Source organism: Sitophilus oryzae, unplaced genomic scaffold (genome assembly GCF_002938485.1).
Source record: "Sitophilus oryzae breed Bouriz unplaced genomic scaffold, Soryzae_2.0 scaffold_803_pilon_pilon, whole genome shotgun sequence".
Taxonomy (NCBI): domain Eukaryota; kingdom Metazoa; phylum Arthropoda; class Insecta; order Coleoptera; family Curculionidae; genus Sitophilus; species Sitophilus oryzae.
The window spans coordinates 443,685-468,349 of NW_022147421.1; the positions used below are offsets into that span (position 1 = coordinate 443,685).

Genomic DNA, 24,665 nt, shown 5'->3' on the forward strand with positions numbered 1-24,665 from the left:
TTCTCAGGATTTTATTATTTTGATTGTTAATAATCAATACATGCCATCAATGACAAACATTAAACATGTTCATTAGATAGATTTTTGAGTACATTAATCATTTTCGTAACGTTCTGATACCAAAGGTTCAACAGAAGCTGTTTTAAAACCCTACTGCCCTACTGTCAGTTTTCTCGAAATTTCGTAATTTTTTGAAAAATCGCATTTCCGTTTAAACGAGTTGATGCTAAAGGTTCTACCGAAACTACATTATCATAAATGTCCTAATTTGTTTTAGGAAAATGCGCCGTTTAGAAAATTGACATGCATTGATTATTTCAAATCCGAACATCTCTAATAATTGTTATTTGTTGTAATTTTTACCAAAATACCTCGTAACGTAAAAATAACGAGAAAAACTATATTTGTACTTAAATAAATTTAATATTAACTAGCTTTACCCTTGCATACCTTTTGTTTTTAAATTAATTAATGTTATAAAATCGATAAATTTCTAGAAAACTTATAGTTAGGTTTTAAAACTGCTTCAGTTGAATCTATGATACTAAAATGTCTCGAAAATTAGTAGTTCAGTCAAATATATCTCTAGTGGAAATCTTTAATTTTTGTCATTGCTGTCATGTATTGGTTATTAAGAATCCAAATAAGTCGATAACGGTTGCTCGCAGCGATGTTTACCAAGAGACATTTTTTACGTAGAAAAAAAGCACAAATATATTTTTTTTCACTCAGTAGTGTCATACAGGGACGGACTAAAAGTTATTATTCAAAGCAGTTAAAAAAGATAGAAGTAGGTGGCACCCCCTACAAGTAGTCATATTGGCATAGAAATCGAATTTCTCATGTTAAAAAAAACAGATAATCATTTTTATCAAAATACCGAATTTAGTTCAGAAGTTATTAAGAAAAAATCAAAATAAATATCAAACTTCTACGCCCTGTATCTCCGAAACGAAGCATTTTAGGACATAAGTTTATACGAACTTTTTTATTTATTTTTATCTGCAGAATATGCTGCCGAAGTTTCCGGAATACAGTTCGGGGCACCCTGTATATTAACACCACAATTTTATGCTCTATAGGTGCGTATCGATTGCCCGCGGCAAACCGCCGAACATTGGCTCGCGCGGCTGCCGCGCTCAATGGATACCGAGTTGCCGCGCGAGGCTGCTTGAACTGATGTCCGCTCGAATGTGCCGCGGTGCGAACCAATCTTTTTCGGTTTTTGGGCAGCGGCAAAGGAGGTTCAGTGAGTGCTTTCAGTGCAGTTGGGACGGTTCGTGGCGATTAATTTGGCTCGCGCTGCAGAACAAAACAAAATTTGTATATTCCACAACAGACAGTGGCGCGTGCGGTGTTTTCGCAGTTTTAACCATGGATAATGAAAATTACCGACTTCTAATTCAATTATATGGTGCTAGAGAATTACTCTACCATAACACTACCATAACAAGTCGCTGAGGCAAGATGCATGGAACGATATAATCCTTCAGAGCTTCGCATAATGCATCGCAAAAAATGCCTTGCAAAACGTATTGCAAGCTAGTATATGAGTCTCGTGTGGCTAGAAACTTCAAAGTTATAGCTAACCTTTCACTAACTGGAATCGCATCTCGGAAGTTAGTGTCCATTTTCTTCACGTACGGCCCAATTAATATTTTTAACTGCGTAAAATCTCTGGTTGACATCCTTGTGTAATTTTTTATTGTGTCATCAATGGCTTCATATCGCATATCGTCCATAAGTCTACTAATACCATACTACATCCTATTACTATACATTTTCTTCATCCACCAACGCACTTTTCGTTTCGGTTTTTTTTAATGACGTGATGAATTACAATGAAAGCAGCTGCTGCTCTTGCACGGACGTCCATGGTGGCAGTTTGCGAACAACTTCGCGAAAGGCTGGATCGGTTGCCTTGCGAGGCCGCCGCGCACTACAAAATGAATGCCAAAAGTTTGGCTCGCGAGGCAGATAATTGGTTTGCCGCGGGCGAACATAGCTCGCGAGGCAGCCGCGGGCAGTCGATACGCACCTTCTTTCGTTTATTTTTTTTATTTAGAATGAGGTATTTCATGTGACAGACTGTCATTTTAATGCATTTTTCATCAAGTGGGTAAATTTCACCATTCTTGAACTTTCGATTTTACTGTCATACTACAGAATTAAATGACTGTATAATACTCATTTGACAGAATTTAATTCTCTTTAATTTACGCGATTCTGAAATATTCGCTAGACAGCAACGAAAAAAGTCCAAGAACTTTACCATCTTGAGGGCCTCCTGACTCGAGCAACGACGGTCGAGCAACCGTGCAAACCTAGAAAACTTCTTTTTTTTCACGTCAAATGAACTGATCAAATCAATAACTAGCTTTCCAAGCGACCCCTCTAATAAATCTTATTTGACTGGCCTATTTTCCGTTCGAGTTGAAATATTTTCGCATCTTAGTCGTAACAAAATGTATTAAATAGAGGCCGAAGCCTCTGCCATTGTTGGACACTGTCTCCTAGGTGTTGATTTAAGCGTACGACTCGCTGATGTAGTCGAAAATGTAGTCGAAGCGATGCTGCACGTCGGGCACAGGGTCGGGACTCGACATTACTGCTTGCAGCGCGTTGGCCCTATACTGTTCGCTGAACGACAACAGGATGGCGCGGATCTTTGCAATGATCTCTTCTACTCAGGCGTTTGATTCCTAGAACGGTCCGATGAGCACGGAGTTGATTTAACTTTTATGGCAAGGGGCTCGTTTACCTTTAGGTTTTCAAAGTAGTGCATAATTTGTTCGTAGTCCATATCCAGTTGGAGATCGTCCAGCCCGGGTAAGTCGGCGGGAGTCTCGCCAGGAGCGCTACCCGTCTTATTTTCTCCTGTATCGTCTGCTGAAAACATTGGATTGCCAACGATAGCAGCTCGTTTTACTTCTGCGCTGTTTCTATTGGCTAAAATAAAATTATACTTATTTAATTAAACTTTTTTTGTACATGTAGAACCAAAGACATCTAAATAAAGGGAGACAAAACCATTTACATTTTATTGCGATCAAACATCGTTTTCAACAAAAATCGATGATTTAAGGTTGATTCTAACTATACTTTCCGTTTCCATTCCATATCCGTTCCGTATTTTTTATTGTATTAACGCTATACGTAAGATTCCGTTCCGTATAAGTTCCATACTTTTTATTGTACAATTTATATCATTATGAAAGTTTTATTTTAAAAGTTTGTATCTTCTGAAAAAGGTAATAGATTTAATTAAGAGGTGAAAGAATAAATAAATATCAGCAAAATGTTATCAACGGTGTTTCCGATACGTTTCAGTCCGTCCCCCAAAAAAATGAAAGAATGGAAACGGAACGGATAGTGTGTATTGTCCTATTCATTTACATGACATAATAGACAGTTAAAGCACGACCAAAGACGTAGACGTAAACGTATCGTTTGACATGTACGGTTGCCCGGCGAGAAATTCACTTGCGTTTACGGATACGTAATACGTATCTTTACGTGCCCTTACGTACGTACAAAACGCAAACGTATCGAGCCGAAGGAGTTTCGATTTCACCCGAATGATGCCGAACGTACAAATTCACAAACAACTCGTTTCCACAACTTGCTAGTAATTAAGTTATTTCAAAAATTTTGGGGCCTCTGTAACAGAACTGGGCCTATTTTATTACAATAAATTAGTATGAAAGTATTAAGCATCATAATAAACTCATTTAGGAATCTATTTAATTAATTGCTAGTTCTTAGCCAAAATCCATATGAGGATTCTAAAAGACGGAAACTAATAAATAATCATAAAACTGTGTCTGTTTTTCAATATTTTTTATTACTAAGAGCATTTTAAGTTGTAAGGACCAATAAGGACTACTTTCTGTAATAAAATAATTTCCAATTACAATTTTCTTAATTTTTCGATATTACTTTTATAAATTTAATGTGGAATCAATGAATCAATGGAATAATAGATATCCATTTTCAGTTTTAAAATTAAATAAATTGTTTCACAAAATAATTTAGAATTTCAAATGTACCATTTGCGTTACGTACGTCAAAATACTTGCTTTAACTCTTGTTTACATGACAACGCAACGGCAGACGTAACGTAAGTTCCTGTGTTACGTGTCGAGAGGTAGGTATACGTATTGTGCCTTGTTTTAACTGTCTTGTAAACGGAAGGTATAGTGAGAGTCAATCTTTATGCGGATTGCGTTAGATCTACGGCTTGTGTTTGAAAACCAAGTACGGTAATCGCAAAACTATTTTCCGACGTCATCAATCATGAAACGAAATTGACACTAAAGCCTATATACGTGACTATAAAAAAATGAAAATTTGCTGTATAATTTAAGATTCCCAGCAGATCTTCATTTTACTTTATAGAGAAATGATTGTAACAGATATTTTATTTAGATTAAGCTGCAAAAATGAGTTTAAAACGATTTTTATTATCGCCTTGTTGGTCACATTGCGCCGCGATCATCAACGTTGTCGTTTATTATTTGACAATTATCATAATGTCAGTCATTATTTTGTATAATATCCTGTTGTTGTTGAATCTTTGGGACTAATTCTCGTTTTTTTGCCGATTTTCATAGTTTTTTTTAATTGGATTTTTTACAGTACTTTTAGGAACTAAATTTTCGAGTTTTTTGTATTGTATTGCTTGAAGTTGTGTGTTGAAAATATGCCGAAGCATTTAAACAGTCGAAGCCAAGAGCTTGTAGCTTTCCTCATAATTACTTTGAACGAGAACATGACAATAAAGGTCCTTTATTACCATTGACTGCAGTCAGAGAAGTAAGTTTGCTTGGTAAGCGCATTATACCACTTTCAAAGTTATTTCTATTTATTTGGATTTGTAGGGAGTAGCTGCTGCCTTAAATTTAAATATTTCTGCTGTGAGTGTTTAACTACTATTAATAAATAAATTAATTACTAAAATATTAATTATTAAACTGAAAATAAAACGTAAAAATCTTTAAAAAATGATATAATAAATACATTGTTTCCCAATGTTACATTAAGACTCATCTCATAAATCCATCACAATCTGGCAGCGCTGTCGCCATCGCTTGTCACTCAAAATTAATCACGTGCATCGGAAATTGTTTTGCGATTACTTTATGTTATTATTATTATTAATGTTTTTTTTTTGAGTACCTATAGAAACGGCGTACTAAATATATGTGTAGGTACATATATCATTTTAGTTAAAATACATAGATTATTCCTTTGAAATTACTTTTAGTTTTCTTATTAAATTAAAATTTATTGGAAGTAACTGTGACAGCGCTGCTTCAAATAGACTATTTCGTTTCTACGGTTTTTATGATGAATAGTAAAAGTTTGATGGATTAATTCAAGCCATGTTTAATAGTACGGTGCTATGAATTTTGTCCCGTGTTTGTGAACTTATGTGTTTTTTAATTTTTACTTTTTTTATATATTTTTAGCTTTAAGAGTAATGTACCTAGTTTAAATTTTAAGTAGTTATTACAAAAAATCATTATTGAAAATAAAATTATACTTATGCGATTTTTATGGACTTCACATCTTGAATTCTCATATTATCTCTGTATACTATAGTAGTTATACAGGGTGGTCTGAACTGTATCCCGGAAACTTCGGCAGCATATTCTGCACATAAAAAAAGTAAAAAAGTTCGTGTAAATGTATGTCCTAAAATGCTTAGTTTCGGAGATACAGGGTATAGAAGTTTCATTTTTATTTAGATTTTTTCCAAATAATTTCTGAAGTAGTCAATATTTGGATGAAAATTGTTATCTGGAAGTATTTTGACATGAGAAATTTGATATAGATGTCATATAACTCTTACTTACAGAGGACACGATCTACATGCTTTTAACTGGTTTAAAAAGTAATAACTTTTCGTCTGTACCTGTATAAACCTACTGAGTAAAAAATATACATTTACGATGTTTTTTACGTAACAAGGGTCTCTTGGAAAAAATCGCTACGAGTAATCGAGATATTTGGAACCGAAATTATCAATACCTGTCATCGACATACATTAAACATGTTGACTAAATAGTTATTAGACTAAAATAATAAATTTGAAATGTTTTTGTGCCAAAAGTTCAACAGAAACTGTTTTATCATCATTTTTTCGAAGTAAAATTTAAGATTAACTTAAAAAAAATTAAAAGTTCCCAAATTTATCATTTCAGTCAAATAACTATCTACTCAACATGTTTATTTTTTGTAAATAATGGCATATATTGACATTTCCATTTTACATGTCTTGAGAACGGTTGCTCGTAGCGATTTTTACCACGAGACATTTTTTACGTAAAAAATCACGAAAATGTATATTTTTTCACTCAGTAGTTTTATACAGGTACGAACGAAAAGTTATTACTCTTTAAAACAGTCAAAACACATGTAGGCGTCCCCTACAAATAGGAGTTATATTGACATCAAAATCAAATTTCTCATGTCAAGAAAATCCCAGACACCAAAATTTTCATCTAAATATTGGACTTTACTTCAGAAATTATTTGGAAAATATCGAAATAAAAATGAAACTTCTACACCCTATATCTCCGAAACTAAGCATTTTAGGACATACATTTATACAAACTTTTTTACTTTTTTTTGTCTGCAGAATATGCTGCCGAATACAGTTCGGACCACCCTGTATATTATAAATTAAAATTACCTTTTACGATTGTTGCTGAAAAAACACACGCCACTTGTAAACAGAAAAGACAAAAGTGCACATAAAACTTAACAGCAACCAAACCAAACTCAACAGCGTTGCCATATTTATGTACCCATCTCTTTTTAACTCACATAAAACTGTTAAAGTATCTATCATTGTCAAGAAATAGAGTTTTATGAATGGAGTGTTTCGTCTCCCCTTTTTTTAAGATGTCTTTGTGATGAACTATAATTACATTTTGAACTTGGCGATCTCGGATATTGAACGAACTTCATTTTTTCCCCAGTTTCCTTTTTTATTTCGGGTTCGTCATCGAATTCGAAAACATGCTGTCTTCTTTCTTCGACTTCTAATCGTTTTTCGAGTACTGGACTGTTATGCGCTCCATCTACAGATGGGTCTATAGCTTGCTGAAGTATTTTAACGCTAGTTTTACTTCCGTTTCTTTAAAAAATAATTTTTATGTAAACTATGTTCAAAATGTTAGTAAATATTATTTACCTTTGATGATGGTGTTTTTTAGGACTAGAGGGACTTGCATGTATGGAAGGTTCTGCGTTAAAAGTGGTAGCGAGATTTCTGTGTGGTGGTACAGGCGGTCTATAGTCTTCGTTGGAGTTGGATATTTTAGAATGAATAGGAGTAGTGTGTGGCGGAAGTGGTGGTGGTGGAATCGGTTTATTCCTGGAAAATAATATTATAATTAGATGAAATGGTGTTAGCAGGTTTAGGATTAGGAAATGAGAAACCCTTTATTTAAGAAATTGCCGACGTTTCGACGTATATTCTCGTTTTTTTGGGGCTATTTTCAGCCAAAAGGTTCTTTTGTCAAGCTTAAACATAAGTAGTGGGTTATCCCGAAAGTATGGGTTCAATTTCAAAAACATTATACAATAGTCTGTCTGTACATTCTATTTATGTCATTTTCTATCGAATAAAGTAAACAAATACCGAGTGTGCCATTTAAAAATCAAAAGTTGTAGTCATTTCCGGTGAAACAGGAAGTGATTGAAACGAATTGAATACGTCAATGGATGCTAATGTCATATACTTACATACCAAATCTCGTTCTTTATCAGAAAAAGATAAAAAAAGTTATAGAGGCGAATCACTCTTGAGAAACACCCGGTATATTATGATCTTGGCCCTAGAAAATAATACCTTCTATATAATATCATAGATAAAATGCAATCGCAGTTTACTATAAAATGCTTCAATGGACCACAAAATTGCAAAAAATGCATTCGCAACAAAATCGCAAATCGCAACTCCTAAAAATTCAAACTCGCAGATAGAAGGTTATCACTCTCCTAGTTTACAAAATCACAATCGCAACAAAAACGCAAATCGCAGCAAAATCGCAACTATAGTAATATTGGTTGCCTAAATTGACACTCGCAAATAGAAAAAATCGCAGTCGCAGTTTCCTATGAGAGCCAATCGCAGTCTGCGATTTGTTACTCATCTTTAGTACAGGGTGTCCCAATATTTCGACAGAACTACGTCTTTTGGAATCAAAATAAGTTCATTGGACAAAATTTACCTCTATACAAAAGTGAATTCCTGACGTTACTGCAGGGTCCATTGGTTTAAATTTGTCCGTTAGAGGGCGCCAAACAATAAAAAAATTAACACATTTTTTAACATATATTTTAAGAACCGTTATTCCGATTTGAATGAGATTTGGGGTGCCTATGTTTTGCTGAAGTGCTTAAACATTTGCCTTTTATATTCGCCATTGCTTTTGCATTGCCACTGCATAAACATTTTTTGTCCTGGGTAAAAAACGCCGCGCGTATACTTTTTCAGAAAAAAAAACGTTTTTCCTTATAATATCTGATCTAAATTCGGTATTTGGATGAAAATTAACATGGAAACATAACATTTTTAACATGGAAAATTTTATTTTGATGTCAATATGACTCCTACCTGTAGAGGGCGCCACCTACATCTTTTTAACTGTTTTGAACTGTAATAACTTTTCGTCCGTCTCTGTATTTCACTAGGTACTGAGTGAAAAAATATTATTTGTGCTTTTTTCTACGTAAAAAAATCTCTCTTGGTAAAAATCATTGCGAGCAACCGTTCTCCAGATATTTGAATTTAATATAATCAGTGCATGTCAATTTTCCAAATGGAAAAAGTTTTAGGAAATTTATGCCAACATGGTTTCGGTAGAACTTTTAGCATCAACTCGTTTTAACGGAAATACGATTTTTCCAAAATTACGAAATTTCGAGAAAATTGACAGTTAGGTTTGGTTTGGTATCAGAACGTTAAAATTATTAATTTACTCAAAAATCTATCTAGTGAACATGTTTAATTTTTGTCATTGATGGCCATGTACTGATTATTTAGAATCCAAATATCTTGACAACGGTTGCTCGCAGCGATTTTTACCACGGGACATTTTTTATGTAAAATAAGGCGTACATTATACTTTTTCACTCAGTAGTGTAATACAGGGACGAACGAAAAGTTATTACTCTTCAAAACAGTAAAAAAACATGTAGGTAGCGTCCTCTACAAGTAGGAGTCATATTGACAGCGAAATCAAATTCCTTATGTTAAAAACCTTCAGATACCAATTTTCATTCAAATATCGACATTATTTCAAAAAATGAAACTTCTTCACTCTGTATTTCCGAAACGAAGCATTTTAGGACATAAGTTTATACGAACTTTTATACCTACTTATTTTTATATGCAGAATATGCTGCCGAAGTTTCCGGAATACAGTTAGGACCACCCTGTAGACAGACTCTGCTGTGTAATGCTTTTGAAATTGTACTCTTACTGTCAGGACAAGCTACTACTTATGTTTACGCCTGACAAAATAATCTTTTAGCTGAAAATAGCTTTTGAAAAACACGAAAATATACGTCGAAACGTCGACAATTTTTTAAATAAAGGGTTTTATAACGCCATTTTATAATTAACATAAGGATGCAAATCTCATTTGACTTATAATAATTATAATTAGACTCTTTAAATTTAAAACATTCAGTTACTTACCATCCGACTAAATTACCACTTTCAACTTCAACGTCGCTCATTCTACTGCGTCCACTTACAATCCCTTCTCTCTTGCTTTTACAATATGTTGTACTGTCAATAGATTTTCCATTGGAATTTGCGTCACTGCCGGATGCCCCAGGAACTGGCGATCTGCTAGATAACTCAATATGATTTGGGTTTGTAAAGCTGGTGGCAAGAGAATCGTCAGGCTCTACGTAATTTGAATTTAAAGGGTTCGTAATTATGCGCATATCCTGTCCATTATTATTAGTTACCACCTAAAAAAAATGTATTTAATTGATATAGATATTGCTAGAGGGAATGAGGTAAGTACCGTTGAATTTCTATTTGATGACATATCCATTGTAGCTCGTCCCAACCAAACCCAGTCGTGAGCATTTTGTGTTGATTCTCTGGGTTTGCGTTCTCTGTGTATAACAAAATTGCTTGCATTTACTGGGGAAGCGTGAATTCCTGACGTCACTGCAGGATCCATTGGTTTAAATTTGGAAGCGTATACTACACATGATACTACAAATACCTGCGCCCAAAAAATAAGGTTCTAGCATGTATAGTACAAATTAAATAATTTAACTTACCACAATAGCACAACAGAAAGCGGCCAATAAAACGTACATACTAATTTCTAAAGGTGTCATATGGCTGTTTTGTCTCTTGTTTCGGAACATACCCTTACTTCCTTGATACTGTCTGGCTTGGACATTGGGTTCGTGTGATTTATCGTCTATTGAAATAAAATAAGTTTTAATAGATTTTAATGGAATATAAAGAAAATATACCTTTTAAAATATCATGTAAATCTGCGAAATCTCTGCCTCCTTTCGATCCTGCGTAACTTCCACCGTCGTTTTGCAGAATATCAGGTCTGTGAGCTAGATCACTGCTAGTAAAATCAACTGTAATGTGAGCAGCGGCTGTTGCCAAAGGACCTGCTGTTTTAACCTTAGGCCTCCCTAGTATTCTGCATTCTTCTGATAATAAAAGCGTTACCTAAGAGTTATAATTTAAAGAATATTATTACCTACTATTTCTATTTACAAATAAATATACCTGTAATAAATCACCACTACCTTCACCAACAGCAATCACTCTAGGATGATGTGATGCCACCATGGGTGCAAATGCTACAACTTCTGGATCTAAACTTTCAACTACTAAATGATAATCGGTATCTGCTATATCTCTTAAGGCGGTTTTGGTACCATCAGAAAATTCTAATTCAATATCTAACAAACCCTCCTACAAAAAATATCTTATATGATTATGTGCACAAACAAAATTAAATATGTGCATAAAAATAATTAGAGTTATAACTCAGAAAAGAATAAAAAATAACCAAAATTAGTTCACATATGTATCGAGACATTTTCTGCAAGAAATGATTCCTTGATTTTAATAAATTAAGTACCAAAAAAAAAATAATAATAATTAATGATCTATTAAAGGACATATTACCTGATACTGGGCTGTCAGTTTCCTCGTGACACTGGTTTCTGCCACATAACCATTTTCAATAGAACTGTCTGGAGATATATTAAGCTGCAAACCTGAGACAACCTGAACTGACATTTTAGTCAATCCTACTTTATCATTGCCGACTCGAATTTCCTTTGAACCATAAACTCTACTTGTGATAGGCGAAAGAACCTAAAAAAGTATTTACATATTGTATGTACTTATTTCTATAGGTAACTGAATATTTACATTATAGATTGTTACATTATAGAATGGATCAAATAATCCATTTATGTGCTTGTATTATTGTATTATTACAAAAGTCGATTTCTTTAAAAAGTCGAATACTTCGAAGATATGATTATACAAATATTTTTGTAAAAAACTTTTTTGTTTTCAAAACGCTCTAAAATTATTTTAGGTAGATGTATATGTGTATACAGGGTGTCCCAGGCTAAGCGTGCATTAGAAGTCTGGAGAACTACAATATCTAGATCGGAGATTTTTAGCACATTATTGTTTCACAACGAGATCTATCGATTAAAAATATTTTCAATATGGCGACACTTCCGGAAAAACCGGAAGGCGACGGCAACTTTCTTATTTCAAATAGGTACCCCTTTTTATTACATATTTAAATTCTACGTCAAATTTTATAAATTTTGATATTAAACACACTAGTAAAAAGGGGTTTTCAATTTGTTACTTTTTGATTATACCTAAAAGAAATTGTTTTTAAGTTGTTTAAGACTCAGATTTAAAACGTATTTTTTTCAAAAAATATTTATGATAATTTTTTACGGTTAAGTTTTTTTAGTGATAATAACTCGAGCTAATGATAACTCGAGCGAAAATTCGCTCTAGTACTCGATTATTGAAATAGCCGATATCGCTCGATTACGAACGAACGATGCAAGTGACGAGTTACGAGCGACGAACGCAAGCGATGCTAGAATGAAATAAATTGAAATCCGATTTTAATGTGACATACTCGATACGAAGCCGAGCGAATTTTCTACATACATAGCAGGTAGCAAATTTATACGACGTTATCCGTTGCATTGCAAAATGTTACGACCTACATCGACATTACTTAAAAGTAAACTAAATCAGCGATTACTCGTCGCTTGCTACTTGCCTTCATCACCGAAAGAATATCTGCTCTACGCACGCAACTTACTGCTTGGCGTTACGAGTTGCAAATACAAGCGACAAGCGACGGGCGAAAAACAGTATTTTTAATACGAGCGAAATTTCGCTCGAGCGGTCGGCAAATTATTGAAATCGCTTGAAACTCGAGTACTCGATTATTGAAATTAATCGGTTTTCCCCATCGCTAATTATATAACATTCGAACAATTCAATTTCTGAAATAGATAGCCACATATATCTTCTCTTTATGTCACGGTAGCTGTGGTAATAACTAACTTTTCCTGAAGTGCAGTCATATTAAAAATATTTTAATCGATAGATCTCGTTGGGACACAATGACGTACAAAAAATTCTCCGATCTAGATATAGTTTTCTAGAAACTTCTAATGCACGTTCAGCCTTGGACAATCCGTATATGTTTTAGATATATTTCTGATGGTAGGTACGATATAGGAAGCCTAGTGGTACGACTTCAGCAACCGGTTTCCTGAATCGTACCATTTGCAAGGCTTTTGAAAATCAGTTTCAATAATACCTATAAAAATCTGAAAGAATATACAGGGTGTGAAGGAGATCAAACTAAATATTCGCGATAATCCCAACCAGCCAGCCCAAAAAATTTAGTAATTTTTTTAACATTTGTGCAAAGCAGTACGGTTTAGGCTACTCTCCCCCACCTAAATTTTTATTATTCTAACGCATTTAGCTTACTTGCACTTCCGTTCTTCCCATGCTTCTGCCCTGTAAGACTCTACCATGTAAACTGGCTATCCGCGGATCGCTAACTCTGAGCCACGGCAGAACCAAATCGGTCACTCTTAACCATGTTCGCCGGTTAATTAAATAATTAACTCGCCCAGATTCGTGATCCGTAGCCATAAAGTGGGCATACACGTCCACTGTGGTTTGCTGGTAACGTAATCGGCAGACCGGTTTGTCCACGACGTTGCCTATATCTTCTGCGTTGGCATTCCAAGGAACTAGTGACCGCCTTCTCCGTCTTGATTTAGTGGCTCTGTAAAATACAATCAGTTTGAATATTTATAGAAAATCTTTTAAAAATTGATTTGTTTTGTATTATCTGAAAACTATAAATCTACAACATTTCGTTGAATGCTGTAGACAATGGTACAGTATTGACAGTAAAAGAATTTTAGATTTCATTGTCTTTATTTATTATTTTAGTGATTCAAATACTGGAGATGTGTGATATGTAAGAAAATTATTTGATGTTCCAAGAGACAGGAATAACGAATAGTTTTATGAGAGAAGACCTGAAAATGTATAGAATTATTGAATAATGCCAACTTCGGTGATATGGAGTTTTTGGATGACTTTTGGAGTTTTTCTATTTTTTTAATGAAATAGGGCGAACTATATCAACAATATTAGTATCTGGTACTCTTTAATCCGATCCGTACTGGTAAAATTTGTTACATCTTTAAAAATAATCTAAAATGTTAATATTCCACGGGTATATTGATAAATGATGTCTAAATTATAAGAAAATGCATTTTCTACGAAAACTTGAAGATATTATAAAATGGTGTTATAATACAATTTGATAGGCAATTAAATTGTGCATATGATTTGAAGACTACAGGGGAAAACGACCTAAGTCACATTTTCTTACTTTTGAGATAAATGATTTTGAAATTTCCCATATAAATTTACATACTGGGCGCGTCTCAAAAGCTCACCCCTATAACTTTTTTATTTCTCTCTCTCACCCCTATAACTTTTTTATTTTTTCAGTTAGAAAAACGAGATTTGGTATGCGAGTATATGACATAAATTAGGATTTATTGACGTATTCAATTATGTTCGGTCACTTCTGGTTTGACCGGAAATGAGTATAACTTTTAATTTTTAAATGACACCCTAGGAATCTTTTTACTTTATTCCATAGAAAATGACACTCTCAATAGAATGACATATCATAATATGTCAACTTTTGACATTTTCGAATATGGTTTATTTGAAATTTTAACAAGTGGTTCATAACGACAATTTGAGTCGAAATACCAAGTGTGTGGTATCAAAATATTCGTAAAAAAATATTTTTCCAAATATGCTAATGAGCCCCTCTCGTTCCATTTGAAAAAATTGAGATATGATTAAAAATACGATTGGGGTATCTTTTAACCGGTGCGGCCAGGACAAGACATTAAAAACATTAAGACGATCAAATCTATTTTTTCAAGGCTCCTTGATTACAAATTAGTGTTTTTAACATAGCCGTGGCACTCTAGATTGAAATTTAAAATACAACTTTTTATTAAGCGAGAATGTCAAAAGTTGACATAAGATATGGTATTCTATTCAGAATGTAATTTTCTATTAAATATAGTAAAAAAATACCGAGGGTGTCATTTAAAAATCAAAAGTTTGGTTTTTGGTTTGGTTTTGGTAGTCATTTCCGCTGAAACAGGAAGTGTTTTAAAGTCATATTACTAACGTACCAAATCTCGTTTTTTTATCTGAAAAAATAAAAAAGTTATAGGGGTGAGCCACCTTAAAAAATAGTTCTTTAAGATCTTTTAAGAATTTGATAAAGAATTAGAACTGAATGACAGCGATTTTCATTTCATAGCCAGCGCCAGGGGCGCATATACGGGAGGGGCAATGGAGGTAATTACCCCTCCCAGGAAGAAATTTATAAATGAGAAAATCTGGTATAAATTAAAAGTGCCACAAAATAAAATAATAATATCAATCAATTAGAAATCCAGAACAATCTAGGTTTATTTTTTTTCCATAGTCACAATACCTTTAAGCGAAAATTTTATTTAAATCTATTACTTTATTTAATATTGCCACTACCCCTCCCAGACTCGCTCTCTGGATGCGCCACTGGCCATCGCTGACGCCATTTTTTCTCGATCATACGGTTTGGTTATGCCACAAAAAATTTAGTTAATAGAAAAACTTCAGTACAATATTTGGTCTTAAAAACTTAAATACGCCTAGAGTAATGAAGCATTAAAATTATTGTTACTGAATTTTCACAAAATCGTAAATATTTCAAAACCGGTAAGATTAAAGTGTGGTAAACCTTAATCAAATTTACCTTTATTGTAATCGTAGAAACTAAAAACGTAATAATATGCAGGGTGTTCATTAAAAAATACAGTTTTGGTGTTTTTACTTTATTTGGGACACTGTACAGGGTGAGTCAAATTCGACGCTTTTAAATTGAAACACCCTTTTCTATAGAAGATAGACGAAAACTAATATCGGTGTCTGGAGCTCAATTTTTGTCAAAAACATGATGGTGAAAACCGCATATCGATATCTGTTACCGTTTCGGAGTTACGGGGTGTTTTTCAAAAATATGCATTTTTAACAAATCGCTGTAACTTTTTTGTTATGGAAAATTTTGTATTTTTATGAAAACATTTCCAAAGCACCTTTTTACGTAGAATTTAATGGTTTAAGTATAATTTTTTTAAAATTAATTATTTAAGAATTATTAACAGAAAATTTAATTTTTTATATGGGACACCCTGTATATTTTTAATTAACTGAAAAGAATCTAAAATTACCTTTCCAAAAATATAGCACACTTGATATTTTGCTATAGTCCCCTTCGAAATACAAAATTTTTTTAAGTTCGTCACTTTTAACTTAATGATATGCCCTTAATGGAACTCGAAAACATATTTTTCCAGCAAGACGACGCACCGCCTCTGAACGCTGAAGTTATCAGCAAATTTTTGCAGCCATTTTCAAGAATAATTGAATAGCTAACCAAGATCTCAGCCGTTGGCCGTCGAGGCCGCCTGACTTAGTGCCCATGAATCTAATCCTATGGATATATTTGCGGAAGAATAATGGTTCCTTTATATTCTTCCGTATAATCTAGACGAGAATTAGAAATACTTAGCAGTTATGAGATGGTATCTTTCACCCCCAACTGAGTTAATAAATTCGCGAGAAATGTTCAAAAACTGCCCCGTCTGTCCATAACAGAAGACGGTCGATATGTCGAACCCCTGTAGCAAAATCTCATGCCTTGGTTTGCTATTTATTTTTATTGTTAATAGATATAGTTTAAATATGTTGATGTTGGTTAAATATATTTTAAATTGTTATAAAATTCTGCATCTCTCATTGCAAATATATTATTTTCGTTTTAATTGATGCTCACAGCTAGAATATTTTTGCATTACAGCCGGTGCCGTTCAAAGCCTACTTATTTAAAGCGGGCGAATTTTTATATACTCTATATCTCGAAGAGGAATCGAGCAAAATATCAAGTGTGTTATATTTTTGGAAAGGTAATTTTAAATTCTTTTCAATAAATTAAAAATATATAGGGTGTCCCATATAAAAAATCATATTTTCTGTTGATAATTTTTAAATTATTAATTTAAAAAAAATTACACTTAAACCATTAAATTCTACGTAAAAGGTGCTTTGGAAATGTTTTCATAAAAATACAAAATTTTCCGTAGCAAAAAAGTTACAGCGATTTGTTAAAAATGCATATTTTTGAAAAACACCCCGTAACTCCAAAACGGTAACAAATATCGATATGCGGTTTTCATCATCATGTTTTTGACAAAAATTGAGCTCCAGACACCGATATTAGTTTTTGTCTATCTCCTATAGAAAAGGGTGTTTCCATTTAAAAGCGTCGAAATTGACCTACCCTGTACCTTTTGAAAATAATTTTAAATTGTATAGCTTTAGTTCCTCTAACGATCCCATCACTCACAATTTCTAAAAATCCAATCATTTGGCTATAATATTCCGTGTCGAATAAGGTGAATAACCCTGTATATATACTCGTGATATGAACATAATTTCATAATAACTCAAAATTTCCAAAATTATTGCAGTTTTATAGAATTATTGTAGAAATTTTTTACATCTTTTGTCGGGCCATCTAGTTAGCTCTAAGTTTTAGGAACGTTTTCTGTATTTTCATACAGCTTTATTTTTCTATAGACCAAAATACCGGGATCCGTACTTTCCAAATAAATATATACCGACCAAAAACTTTTAAAACGTTGGAACTATATTGCGGGAATGCATTGAGAACTTCCTTTTTCAATTCTTCGAGTTGTTCGAAATAAACTGAAAAGTTTTGAGTTGAGTTCATATTCTGCATTAAAAATTCCTATATAACGACCAAGAAAAAAAGAAGAAATACTTAGAGTATTAGTATGGCAAACTTGTGGTAAGTACGAATATAAAAACAAGGATATTTATTATTATAATATTTACTATAACGTAATTTAATATTAACGCAGCACATATTTAAAAAAAGGAAGAAATTGGTGCATGGGCGCCACTATGAGACGAATAATCTCAAAAGATGATACTAAATTTATCGACAACGGGTTAAACAAATCCGGACAGAACGCCTTATAGTTTTATTCCAATTAGAGCTTCATAATAAGATAGTTATTAGTATGTCCTAATCCGTCACGGGGTGTATGTATCATACACCCCCTTCAGGCATCCAAACTCAGCATGATTTATATTTTTTAACTAAAATAAGGTTAATAATTTTTGACTGTAATTCTCAGGTTTTTTTTCATTAGTATTTTTTAACCTCTCTATGCGTTGATGGAAATTATTTTCAAACTTATATCGGGTGCGTCTCAAAAGTGGGCCACCCCCTATATTTTTTTTATTTTTTCAGATAAAAGAACAAAATTTAGTATGTTAGTATATGACATAAATTAGGATTGATTGACGTACTCAATTGTTTTTGGTCCCTACCTGTTTTACCGGAAATTACTACAACTTTTGAGTTTTAAATGGCATCGTCGATATATTTTATTCGATAGAAAATGACTCTGACGATAGAAAATGAACTTTTGACATATTTTCGCTTTAAAAAAATCGTATTTTAAATTTCAATCAATGGCTGTGTTAAAAACACTAATTTTTAATCAAGAAACCTTGGAAAAATATATTTAATCGTGTAATGTTTTTCGTGTCTTATCCTGACCGGTTAAAGATGCCAAAAACGTATTTTTCATCATATCTCAATTTTTTCAAATGGAGTTGAAAAAATTGAGATATGAAAGTTGGAAAACCATTTATTTACGAATAATTTGGCATTTCGAGTCAAATTGTCGTTATGAACCGCCATGTTACAATTTTAAATAAACCATATACGAAAATGTCAAAAGTTGACATATATGTCATTCTATTCAGAGTATTATTTTCTATCGAATAAACTAAAAAAAATACCGAGGATGTCATTTAAAAATAAAAATTGTAGTCAAAAACAACTGAATACGTCAATCAATCCTATTTTATGTTACATATATACTAAGATACCGAATCTCACTTTTTTATCTGAAAAGATAAAAAAGTTACAAGGGTGAGCCACTTTTTAGACGCACTTGGTATAATTCAGCTGTATATGTTGATCACCTATGATAAGAAAAAAAATCGTGGACATCATCGATTATATAACAGCAAATAAGAATGTTTTACTGTTTATATTATTATATCAGTACAAATTGCATTACCAATACATTTTGGTTTAGTCTACTGGTTAGTAGCTGAGCGGTGGTATAAAGGGTTTATATTTTAGCTATGACACAGGAGAATTAAATAAGTATAAATATTTTCAGGGCTGGTAGATCTCGATAAAAGAAACATATTTTACCATTTTACAAATAAGTCCAAGATAACTGAGTTATTTTACTTTCAAAAAAAAAATCCAAAAAAATATTTTTGCTTAAATTTTGAGAACCACTGGATCTTCTCTAGGGTTTATTTCTTGTAAATCTAATCTACTACTTGCCATATTATCAAGGAATAATGTTTTTTAACTACAAACTAAAAAAAATTACATTTTTTCAAAATTTTTTAATCGTGTTTCTAAGGTCGAAATATACTATCCCTAAAAATATTTGCACTTATTTAAGACTCAACCTGTCGTGATATATTTTAGTCGCTGCATAATATATTAAGGTATGAGATACAGTTTGTAAATCATAAAGTCCGAAAATATCCAAGTCAATAATGGTCTGAAAGAACATGCGCACAGTTGTTGCGAGAATAGACAAGAATATTTATAAATTGCTAATACACTAGTACTAGAATGTAGAATGTAGAATGTTTAGGAGGGTAGTTAGTCGCCGTGACCTTAAAGATCTATTGTGTGTTCCCCTTTCTTGAGCTATAACGAGTTATAACTCATCATACAGTCTCAAGGCTTTAACAAAAGCCAGCATCTGAGACGGCTCCATAGAGGCCAGCTCTCCATCCTTGACATCAGCCGTACCAAAGTTCATGGCACGAATGGTCGTCGTCTCGGCGCACTCTGTGATGAGGTGTTCTGGTTCTGGAGATAGAGAGTTGGTTAAATGGGGAAAGAATTGCAGTTTTGTGGGGTCATAAATATGCGTCTTTTAGATTTTTGAAAAAGTTCATGGCATACTAGATGATTCGAAAAAAAAACAAATTTCGGCTTTTTTAAAAATTGTCCCTATTTCCATTATAATCTATTTTAGACAAAAAGTTTTGAGATAAAAGTTGTGGATTATCACATTCTTAATGAGTTTGTGTTCTCAGATTTTTTTCTAAAGCTTGTCATTTTTGACACATGACGTAAACATATGTTTGTTTAAAATGGAAACCATAGTTGATGGTCATGACTTCATAAAAAGCACCATTTTTTAAGCTTTTCAGCGATATAAGCTATAATATATTTTTTCGAAAAATTACTGAGTTATACCCAGAGAGAACATCGTAGAAAACTCACCCTGTATAGGGGGTTTCACGCAATCTGGTCCTTTAAAAAAAATTAACAAAATTTACTATTTTCCTATTATACCTACTTAAACATTTTATGTATGCAAAATATTATAAAGCTACTTAGAGAAATGTTTATATCTCTTTTTTGTACATTAATTTGAATCAAAACATGCATTTTCTCTCAAAATAGATAACCTAAATTCATATATTATAAGATTATAAAGTTACTCACGAGAATGTGTTATAAGTTAAATATTCAATTTCAACCGCGCGATCCTCCTTGTGCCAGCCCATTCTCAAAACTTTGCCAATATATCCGTCCCGAATGTGCGGCGCAAGTTCCTAAACTTTCACACCAGCCCCGAAGTTGTTTTGCAACAACTGAAATAATAACGTGTCTGGCACAGTTCCTTTAGTAACTTTTTTGAAAGTTGACTAATTGGCTCAATTTTCTCAAGTATTAATGCTTAGCATACCATTTATATTTCAACCGAGTTAAATAATACATACGATTTATTTTCTAATATTGATTTTCTATTTGAAAAGTAAAGAAGAGTTCAATATAATTAATAATGAATGAAGTTAAAAAATGATCCTAGTATATAGATGTTTTAAGGTAACTGTAATATGATATTATATGCTATGGATATATTATAGCTAGTATCGATTTAGAAAGTTTCTAAAACTATTAAAGGGTAACATGTTTTAAGACATGATTGTGGCATTCCCTGCAATGACGGAATTATTTCAGCGAAACACCACATAATTACTTGAATCAATTCAGTTACTCTGTTTGTCGGTTTTAGTCAATGAATGTATTATTTATATACCGGGTGCATCTCAAAAGTGGCTCACCTCTATAAGTTCTTTATTTTTTCAGTTAAAAAAAACGAGATTTGGTATGTTAGTATATGACATAAATTAGGACTGATTGACGTATTCAATTGTTTTCGGTCACTTCCTGTTTCACCGGAAATGACTACAACTTTTGGTTTTTAAATGGCACCCTCGGTATTTTTTTACTTTATTCGATAGAAAATAACACTCTCAAGAATAGAATGACATGTCATATGTCAACTTTTGACACTTTTGCATATGGTTTATTTGAAATTATAATGCGGTTTATAACGACAATTTGACTCGAAATACTAAGTGTGTGGTATCAAATTATTCGTAAAAAATGCTTTTTCCAAATATGCTGATGAGCCACCCTCGTTTCGTTTGAAAAAATTGAGATATGATTAAAAATACGATTTGGGCATCTTTTAACCGGCCAGGACAAGACACTAAAAACATTAGACGATGAAATGTATTTTTCCAAGGCTCCTTGATTAAAAATTAGTGTTTTTAACATAGCCGCGGCACTCGAAATTTAAAATACAAGTGACTATGTCAAAAGTTAACATATGACATGTCATTCGATTAAGAGTGTCATTTTCTATCGAATAAAGTAAAGAAATACCGGGGGTGCCATTCAAAAATCAAAAGTTATAGTCATTTCCGGTATAACCGGAAGTGATCGAAAACAATTAAATACGTCAGCCAATCCCAATTTATGTCATATACTAACATACCAAATCTCGTTTTTTTATCTGAAAAAATAAAAAAGTTATAGGGGTGAGCCACTTTTGAGACGCCACCCGGCATATACTACTGTGAACTGCGCATCATATTCGACGTTTGGCAAATGCTTGTCAGGAGGGTTAGAGGTCGCGAAGCGGTACCAGTTTCATTACATAAACTTGGCTTGGTCCTTAAAGAAGAATGGGAAAACATAACGCAATATGATATATGCAACGTCCATGACAGTATCAACGGGCGTATACAGGCAGTTATAACAGGTAAGGGCGGCAATACAAAATTTTAGGTTATTTTTTTTGTTTGTATACTTGAGTATTACAGATGTTTTCTTTAATATCGTTAGTTCTATTATCGTTATTAATGTTTATTAAAACCCCGATTGTATCATTAGTCTTTAACGTTCTTTTTAATTTAGTATAGCGTATCCAATGCAGTGTAATATGACGTTACGACAATAGTCACCAAAACCATCTCGTCATATTAAAAAATTACATCAAAAAGTAATGATTAAAAAAATTGCAAATTGATCGTTATCAGTTCATTTCGCTCTTAAAAATTAACCAAAGCACGTATTGACATGAATCAAAAAACAAAATGCTCAGGAATCATAGTTCTGACCGTAAAATTATATTTTAGAAAAATTTACAGACGAAATTATTGCACAGGTTGTTTTAAAGTTAGAGTAAAAAAACAACCCCTCGATTAACCCTGTATAATATGCCAAATACTAAAGTTTATAAAAAGCTGTTTTTACGAATTAAAGTTGATATAAATTATATACAGTTTGCTAAAAAAATCATGAAAATAGGTCTAAAAATAACAAAAATATAATATTTTAAATTTCGCAACCAAAAATTTCTCCGTTGCGTTTTTTTGCATCTCTGAGTGTAGAATCCATTCTCATTTTCAAATGCTAAAAGTTGACATATCATATGTTATTCTATGCAGAGTGTCATTTTCTATTGAATAAAGTAACAAAATACCGAGGTTGCCATTTAAAAATCAAAAGTTGTAGTCATTTCCGGTGAAACAGGAAGTGACCGAAAACATTTGAATACCGTCAATCAATCCTAATTTCTGTCATACACTATCATACCAAATCTCGATTTTTTATCCAAAAAAATAAACAAGTTATAGGGGTGAGCCACTTTTGAGACGCACCCGGTATAGAACTATATTTTAATTTTAATTTTTACGGAAAAATACTTCGTGCACTCATCTCCGTTCGTAAAACAGAAATACTATGTAAGTGGTAATTACTAAAACATTTGGGCAGCTTCCACTGATTTTATTATTAGAGATAAAAACAAAATGGCTTATGACAATTTTATTAATCAATTTATTTTATAGTTTTGTTTTAAATTCCCTGGTTGTTACTTTTTGTGTTCTATGAATTGTATGTTCATTATTTGTTGTTTGTTTGGTGATACTTCATGTAGAAACCGTTTGTATCAAGACAGTGGTGTTTACAAAAACAATTGTGTGTGCACTATGTGCGCATATTTGAAGTGAAACTTCTTCTTACTTCAGTCGGTCTGTCTGTCCGTCTGCCCGTCTGTCAGTCTGTCCCTCCGTCAGTCTAAGGACTCCATTCAGGTACCTCTATCCACATGCCGAATTTGGTTCCAATCGACCCATAATCAAGAGAAAAATCCTGATGTTTTCGTCCATTTAGAGACATCGGTTCGAAACGTCGACAGCGTCATCCTGTAGCCCGTCCCCAATTATGCCAAAATTGAGCCATATTTTTCTTAAATATCAAATCCTTAATCCCACTCTGATGAAGATGTAAACGAAATGTCGTATCCAACTTTGCAGGATTTGTTTACCACATCGTTGGTTACCACATAGCCTTATTTGGTCGTAATCGGACGATATCAACTTTTGACGTTTCTCACGTCAAAACTATCTGACACAGTAACACGTGTCGTACACGGTCAAGTTGGTCTTGGTCCAGTCTATCGACATATCAAATTTCATTTACATCGGACGATTTTTGGATTTGATTCATTGATGCTAGGGTTTCGTAGTACACGAAACATCGTCAAAATATCACGAAAAGATGGGGTCTTCGAGTCACATCTACATTCTGAGTTTCAGTCCTCTAGCTCACATAGAACTAGAGGTACGACCCTCCAAGATCGTTACCATTTTTGTGACGCGGCGGTGACGCTAGCTCGTGTGTCGTGGCTTTGAATTTTTACTCCCATCGCCCGTAAAGAAGTTTTACTTCAAAATGACTTTTTTATTTTGTAGAGTTTCTTCTTGTGACAAAAAAAAAACAGAAGTCTTTTGCAAGTGAAACCTTTTTAATGTCTAATTATTATTGATGACAGACTAAAGACACATCGTGTTTGTTAACCATAATTTTTAAATTGTTACATTTTTTATGTAGAACCTTAAATATGTAACAATATGTTATGGGTAACAAACAGTAACAAAGACCTGTTGAATTAGAAAAGAGTACAACTTTTCTATTTGCAAGTACATAAACCCTCTTACTTTTTGTAGTGCATTTTTACGAAACATTTTAGTAACGCCACAAATGCTAGCTTGAATAGCGCGGTCGCTATATTTGTTGATTTCCATGGCTCGTCTGGCGCAAAATGCATTTAGGCTGCTGAATAAAATATGCGAAGAATAAAAAGAAAAATGTATTTATTTTTGCTCGAATAGGTTTGCAAAACAAAATATAATATAACATAACAAAAAATCATCTATGCTTTAATTTCCTGAAAACATATTTTATTAAATAATCTATTCCAACATGGTCATTACTTATAAGAAGGATTTTAATTTTAAATGGTGCCTGGTGGCGATGGCGTAAAGGTACAGCTCTCGTCTACCAATCTAAAGGTTGTGGGTTCGAATCCTACAGCCGGCAGTTTTTAATAAAATCTTCCGTTTTTAATTAAAATCAGCCGACTATTTTTAATAAAATAAAAATAGTTTGGGTACCGAGGTCGACTCAGCCTTAAATGAGTACTTGGGATTCACAATTCTGAGGTAA

General features: G+C 33.0%; 1 protein-coding gene across 2 annotated transcripts in view; it reads right to left on the reverse strand.

Moving 5' to 3' along the window:
* Positions 1–1,005: 1,005 nt before the first annotated feature.
* The window catches only part of LOC115888618 (transmembrane protein 132E), a 229,337-nt gene continuing 205,677 nt past the window's right edge, over positions 1,006–24,665 (reverse strand). Inside the window, exons 9-19 of one of the 2 annotated variants that reach the window (XM_030908381.1) lie at positions 13,058–13,361; positions 11,195–11,386; positions 10,790–10,978; positions 10,519–10,729; positions 10,318–10,463; positions 10,053–10,259; positions 9,716–9,996; positions 7,202–7,384; positions 6,936–7,144; positions 2,762–2,949; positions 1,006–2,702 (exon numbers count right to left, since the gene is read on the reverse strand). In XM_030908381.1, the coding sequence (XP_030764241.1) occupies positions 2,688–2,702; positions 2,762–2,949; positions 6,936–7,144; positions 7,202–7,384; positions 9,716–9,996; positions 10,053–10,259; positions 10,318–10,463; positions 10,519–10,729; positions 10,790–10,978; positions 11,195–11,386; positions 13,058–13,361 (2,125 nt within the window). In that variant the 3' untranslated portion in view covers positions 1,006–2,687. Of the gene's footprint in view, positions 2,950–6,935; positions 7,145–7,201; positions 7,385–9,715; positions 9,997–10,052; positions 10,260–10,317; positions 10,464–10,518; positions 10,730–10,789; positions 10,979–11,194; positions 11,387–13,057; positions 13,362–24,665 lie in introns of both variants that reach the window. The other variant, XM_030908382.1, reaches the window with a different exon arrangement.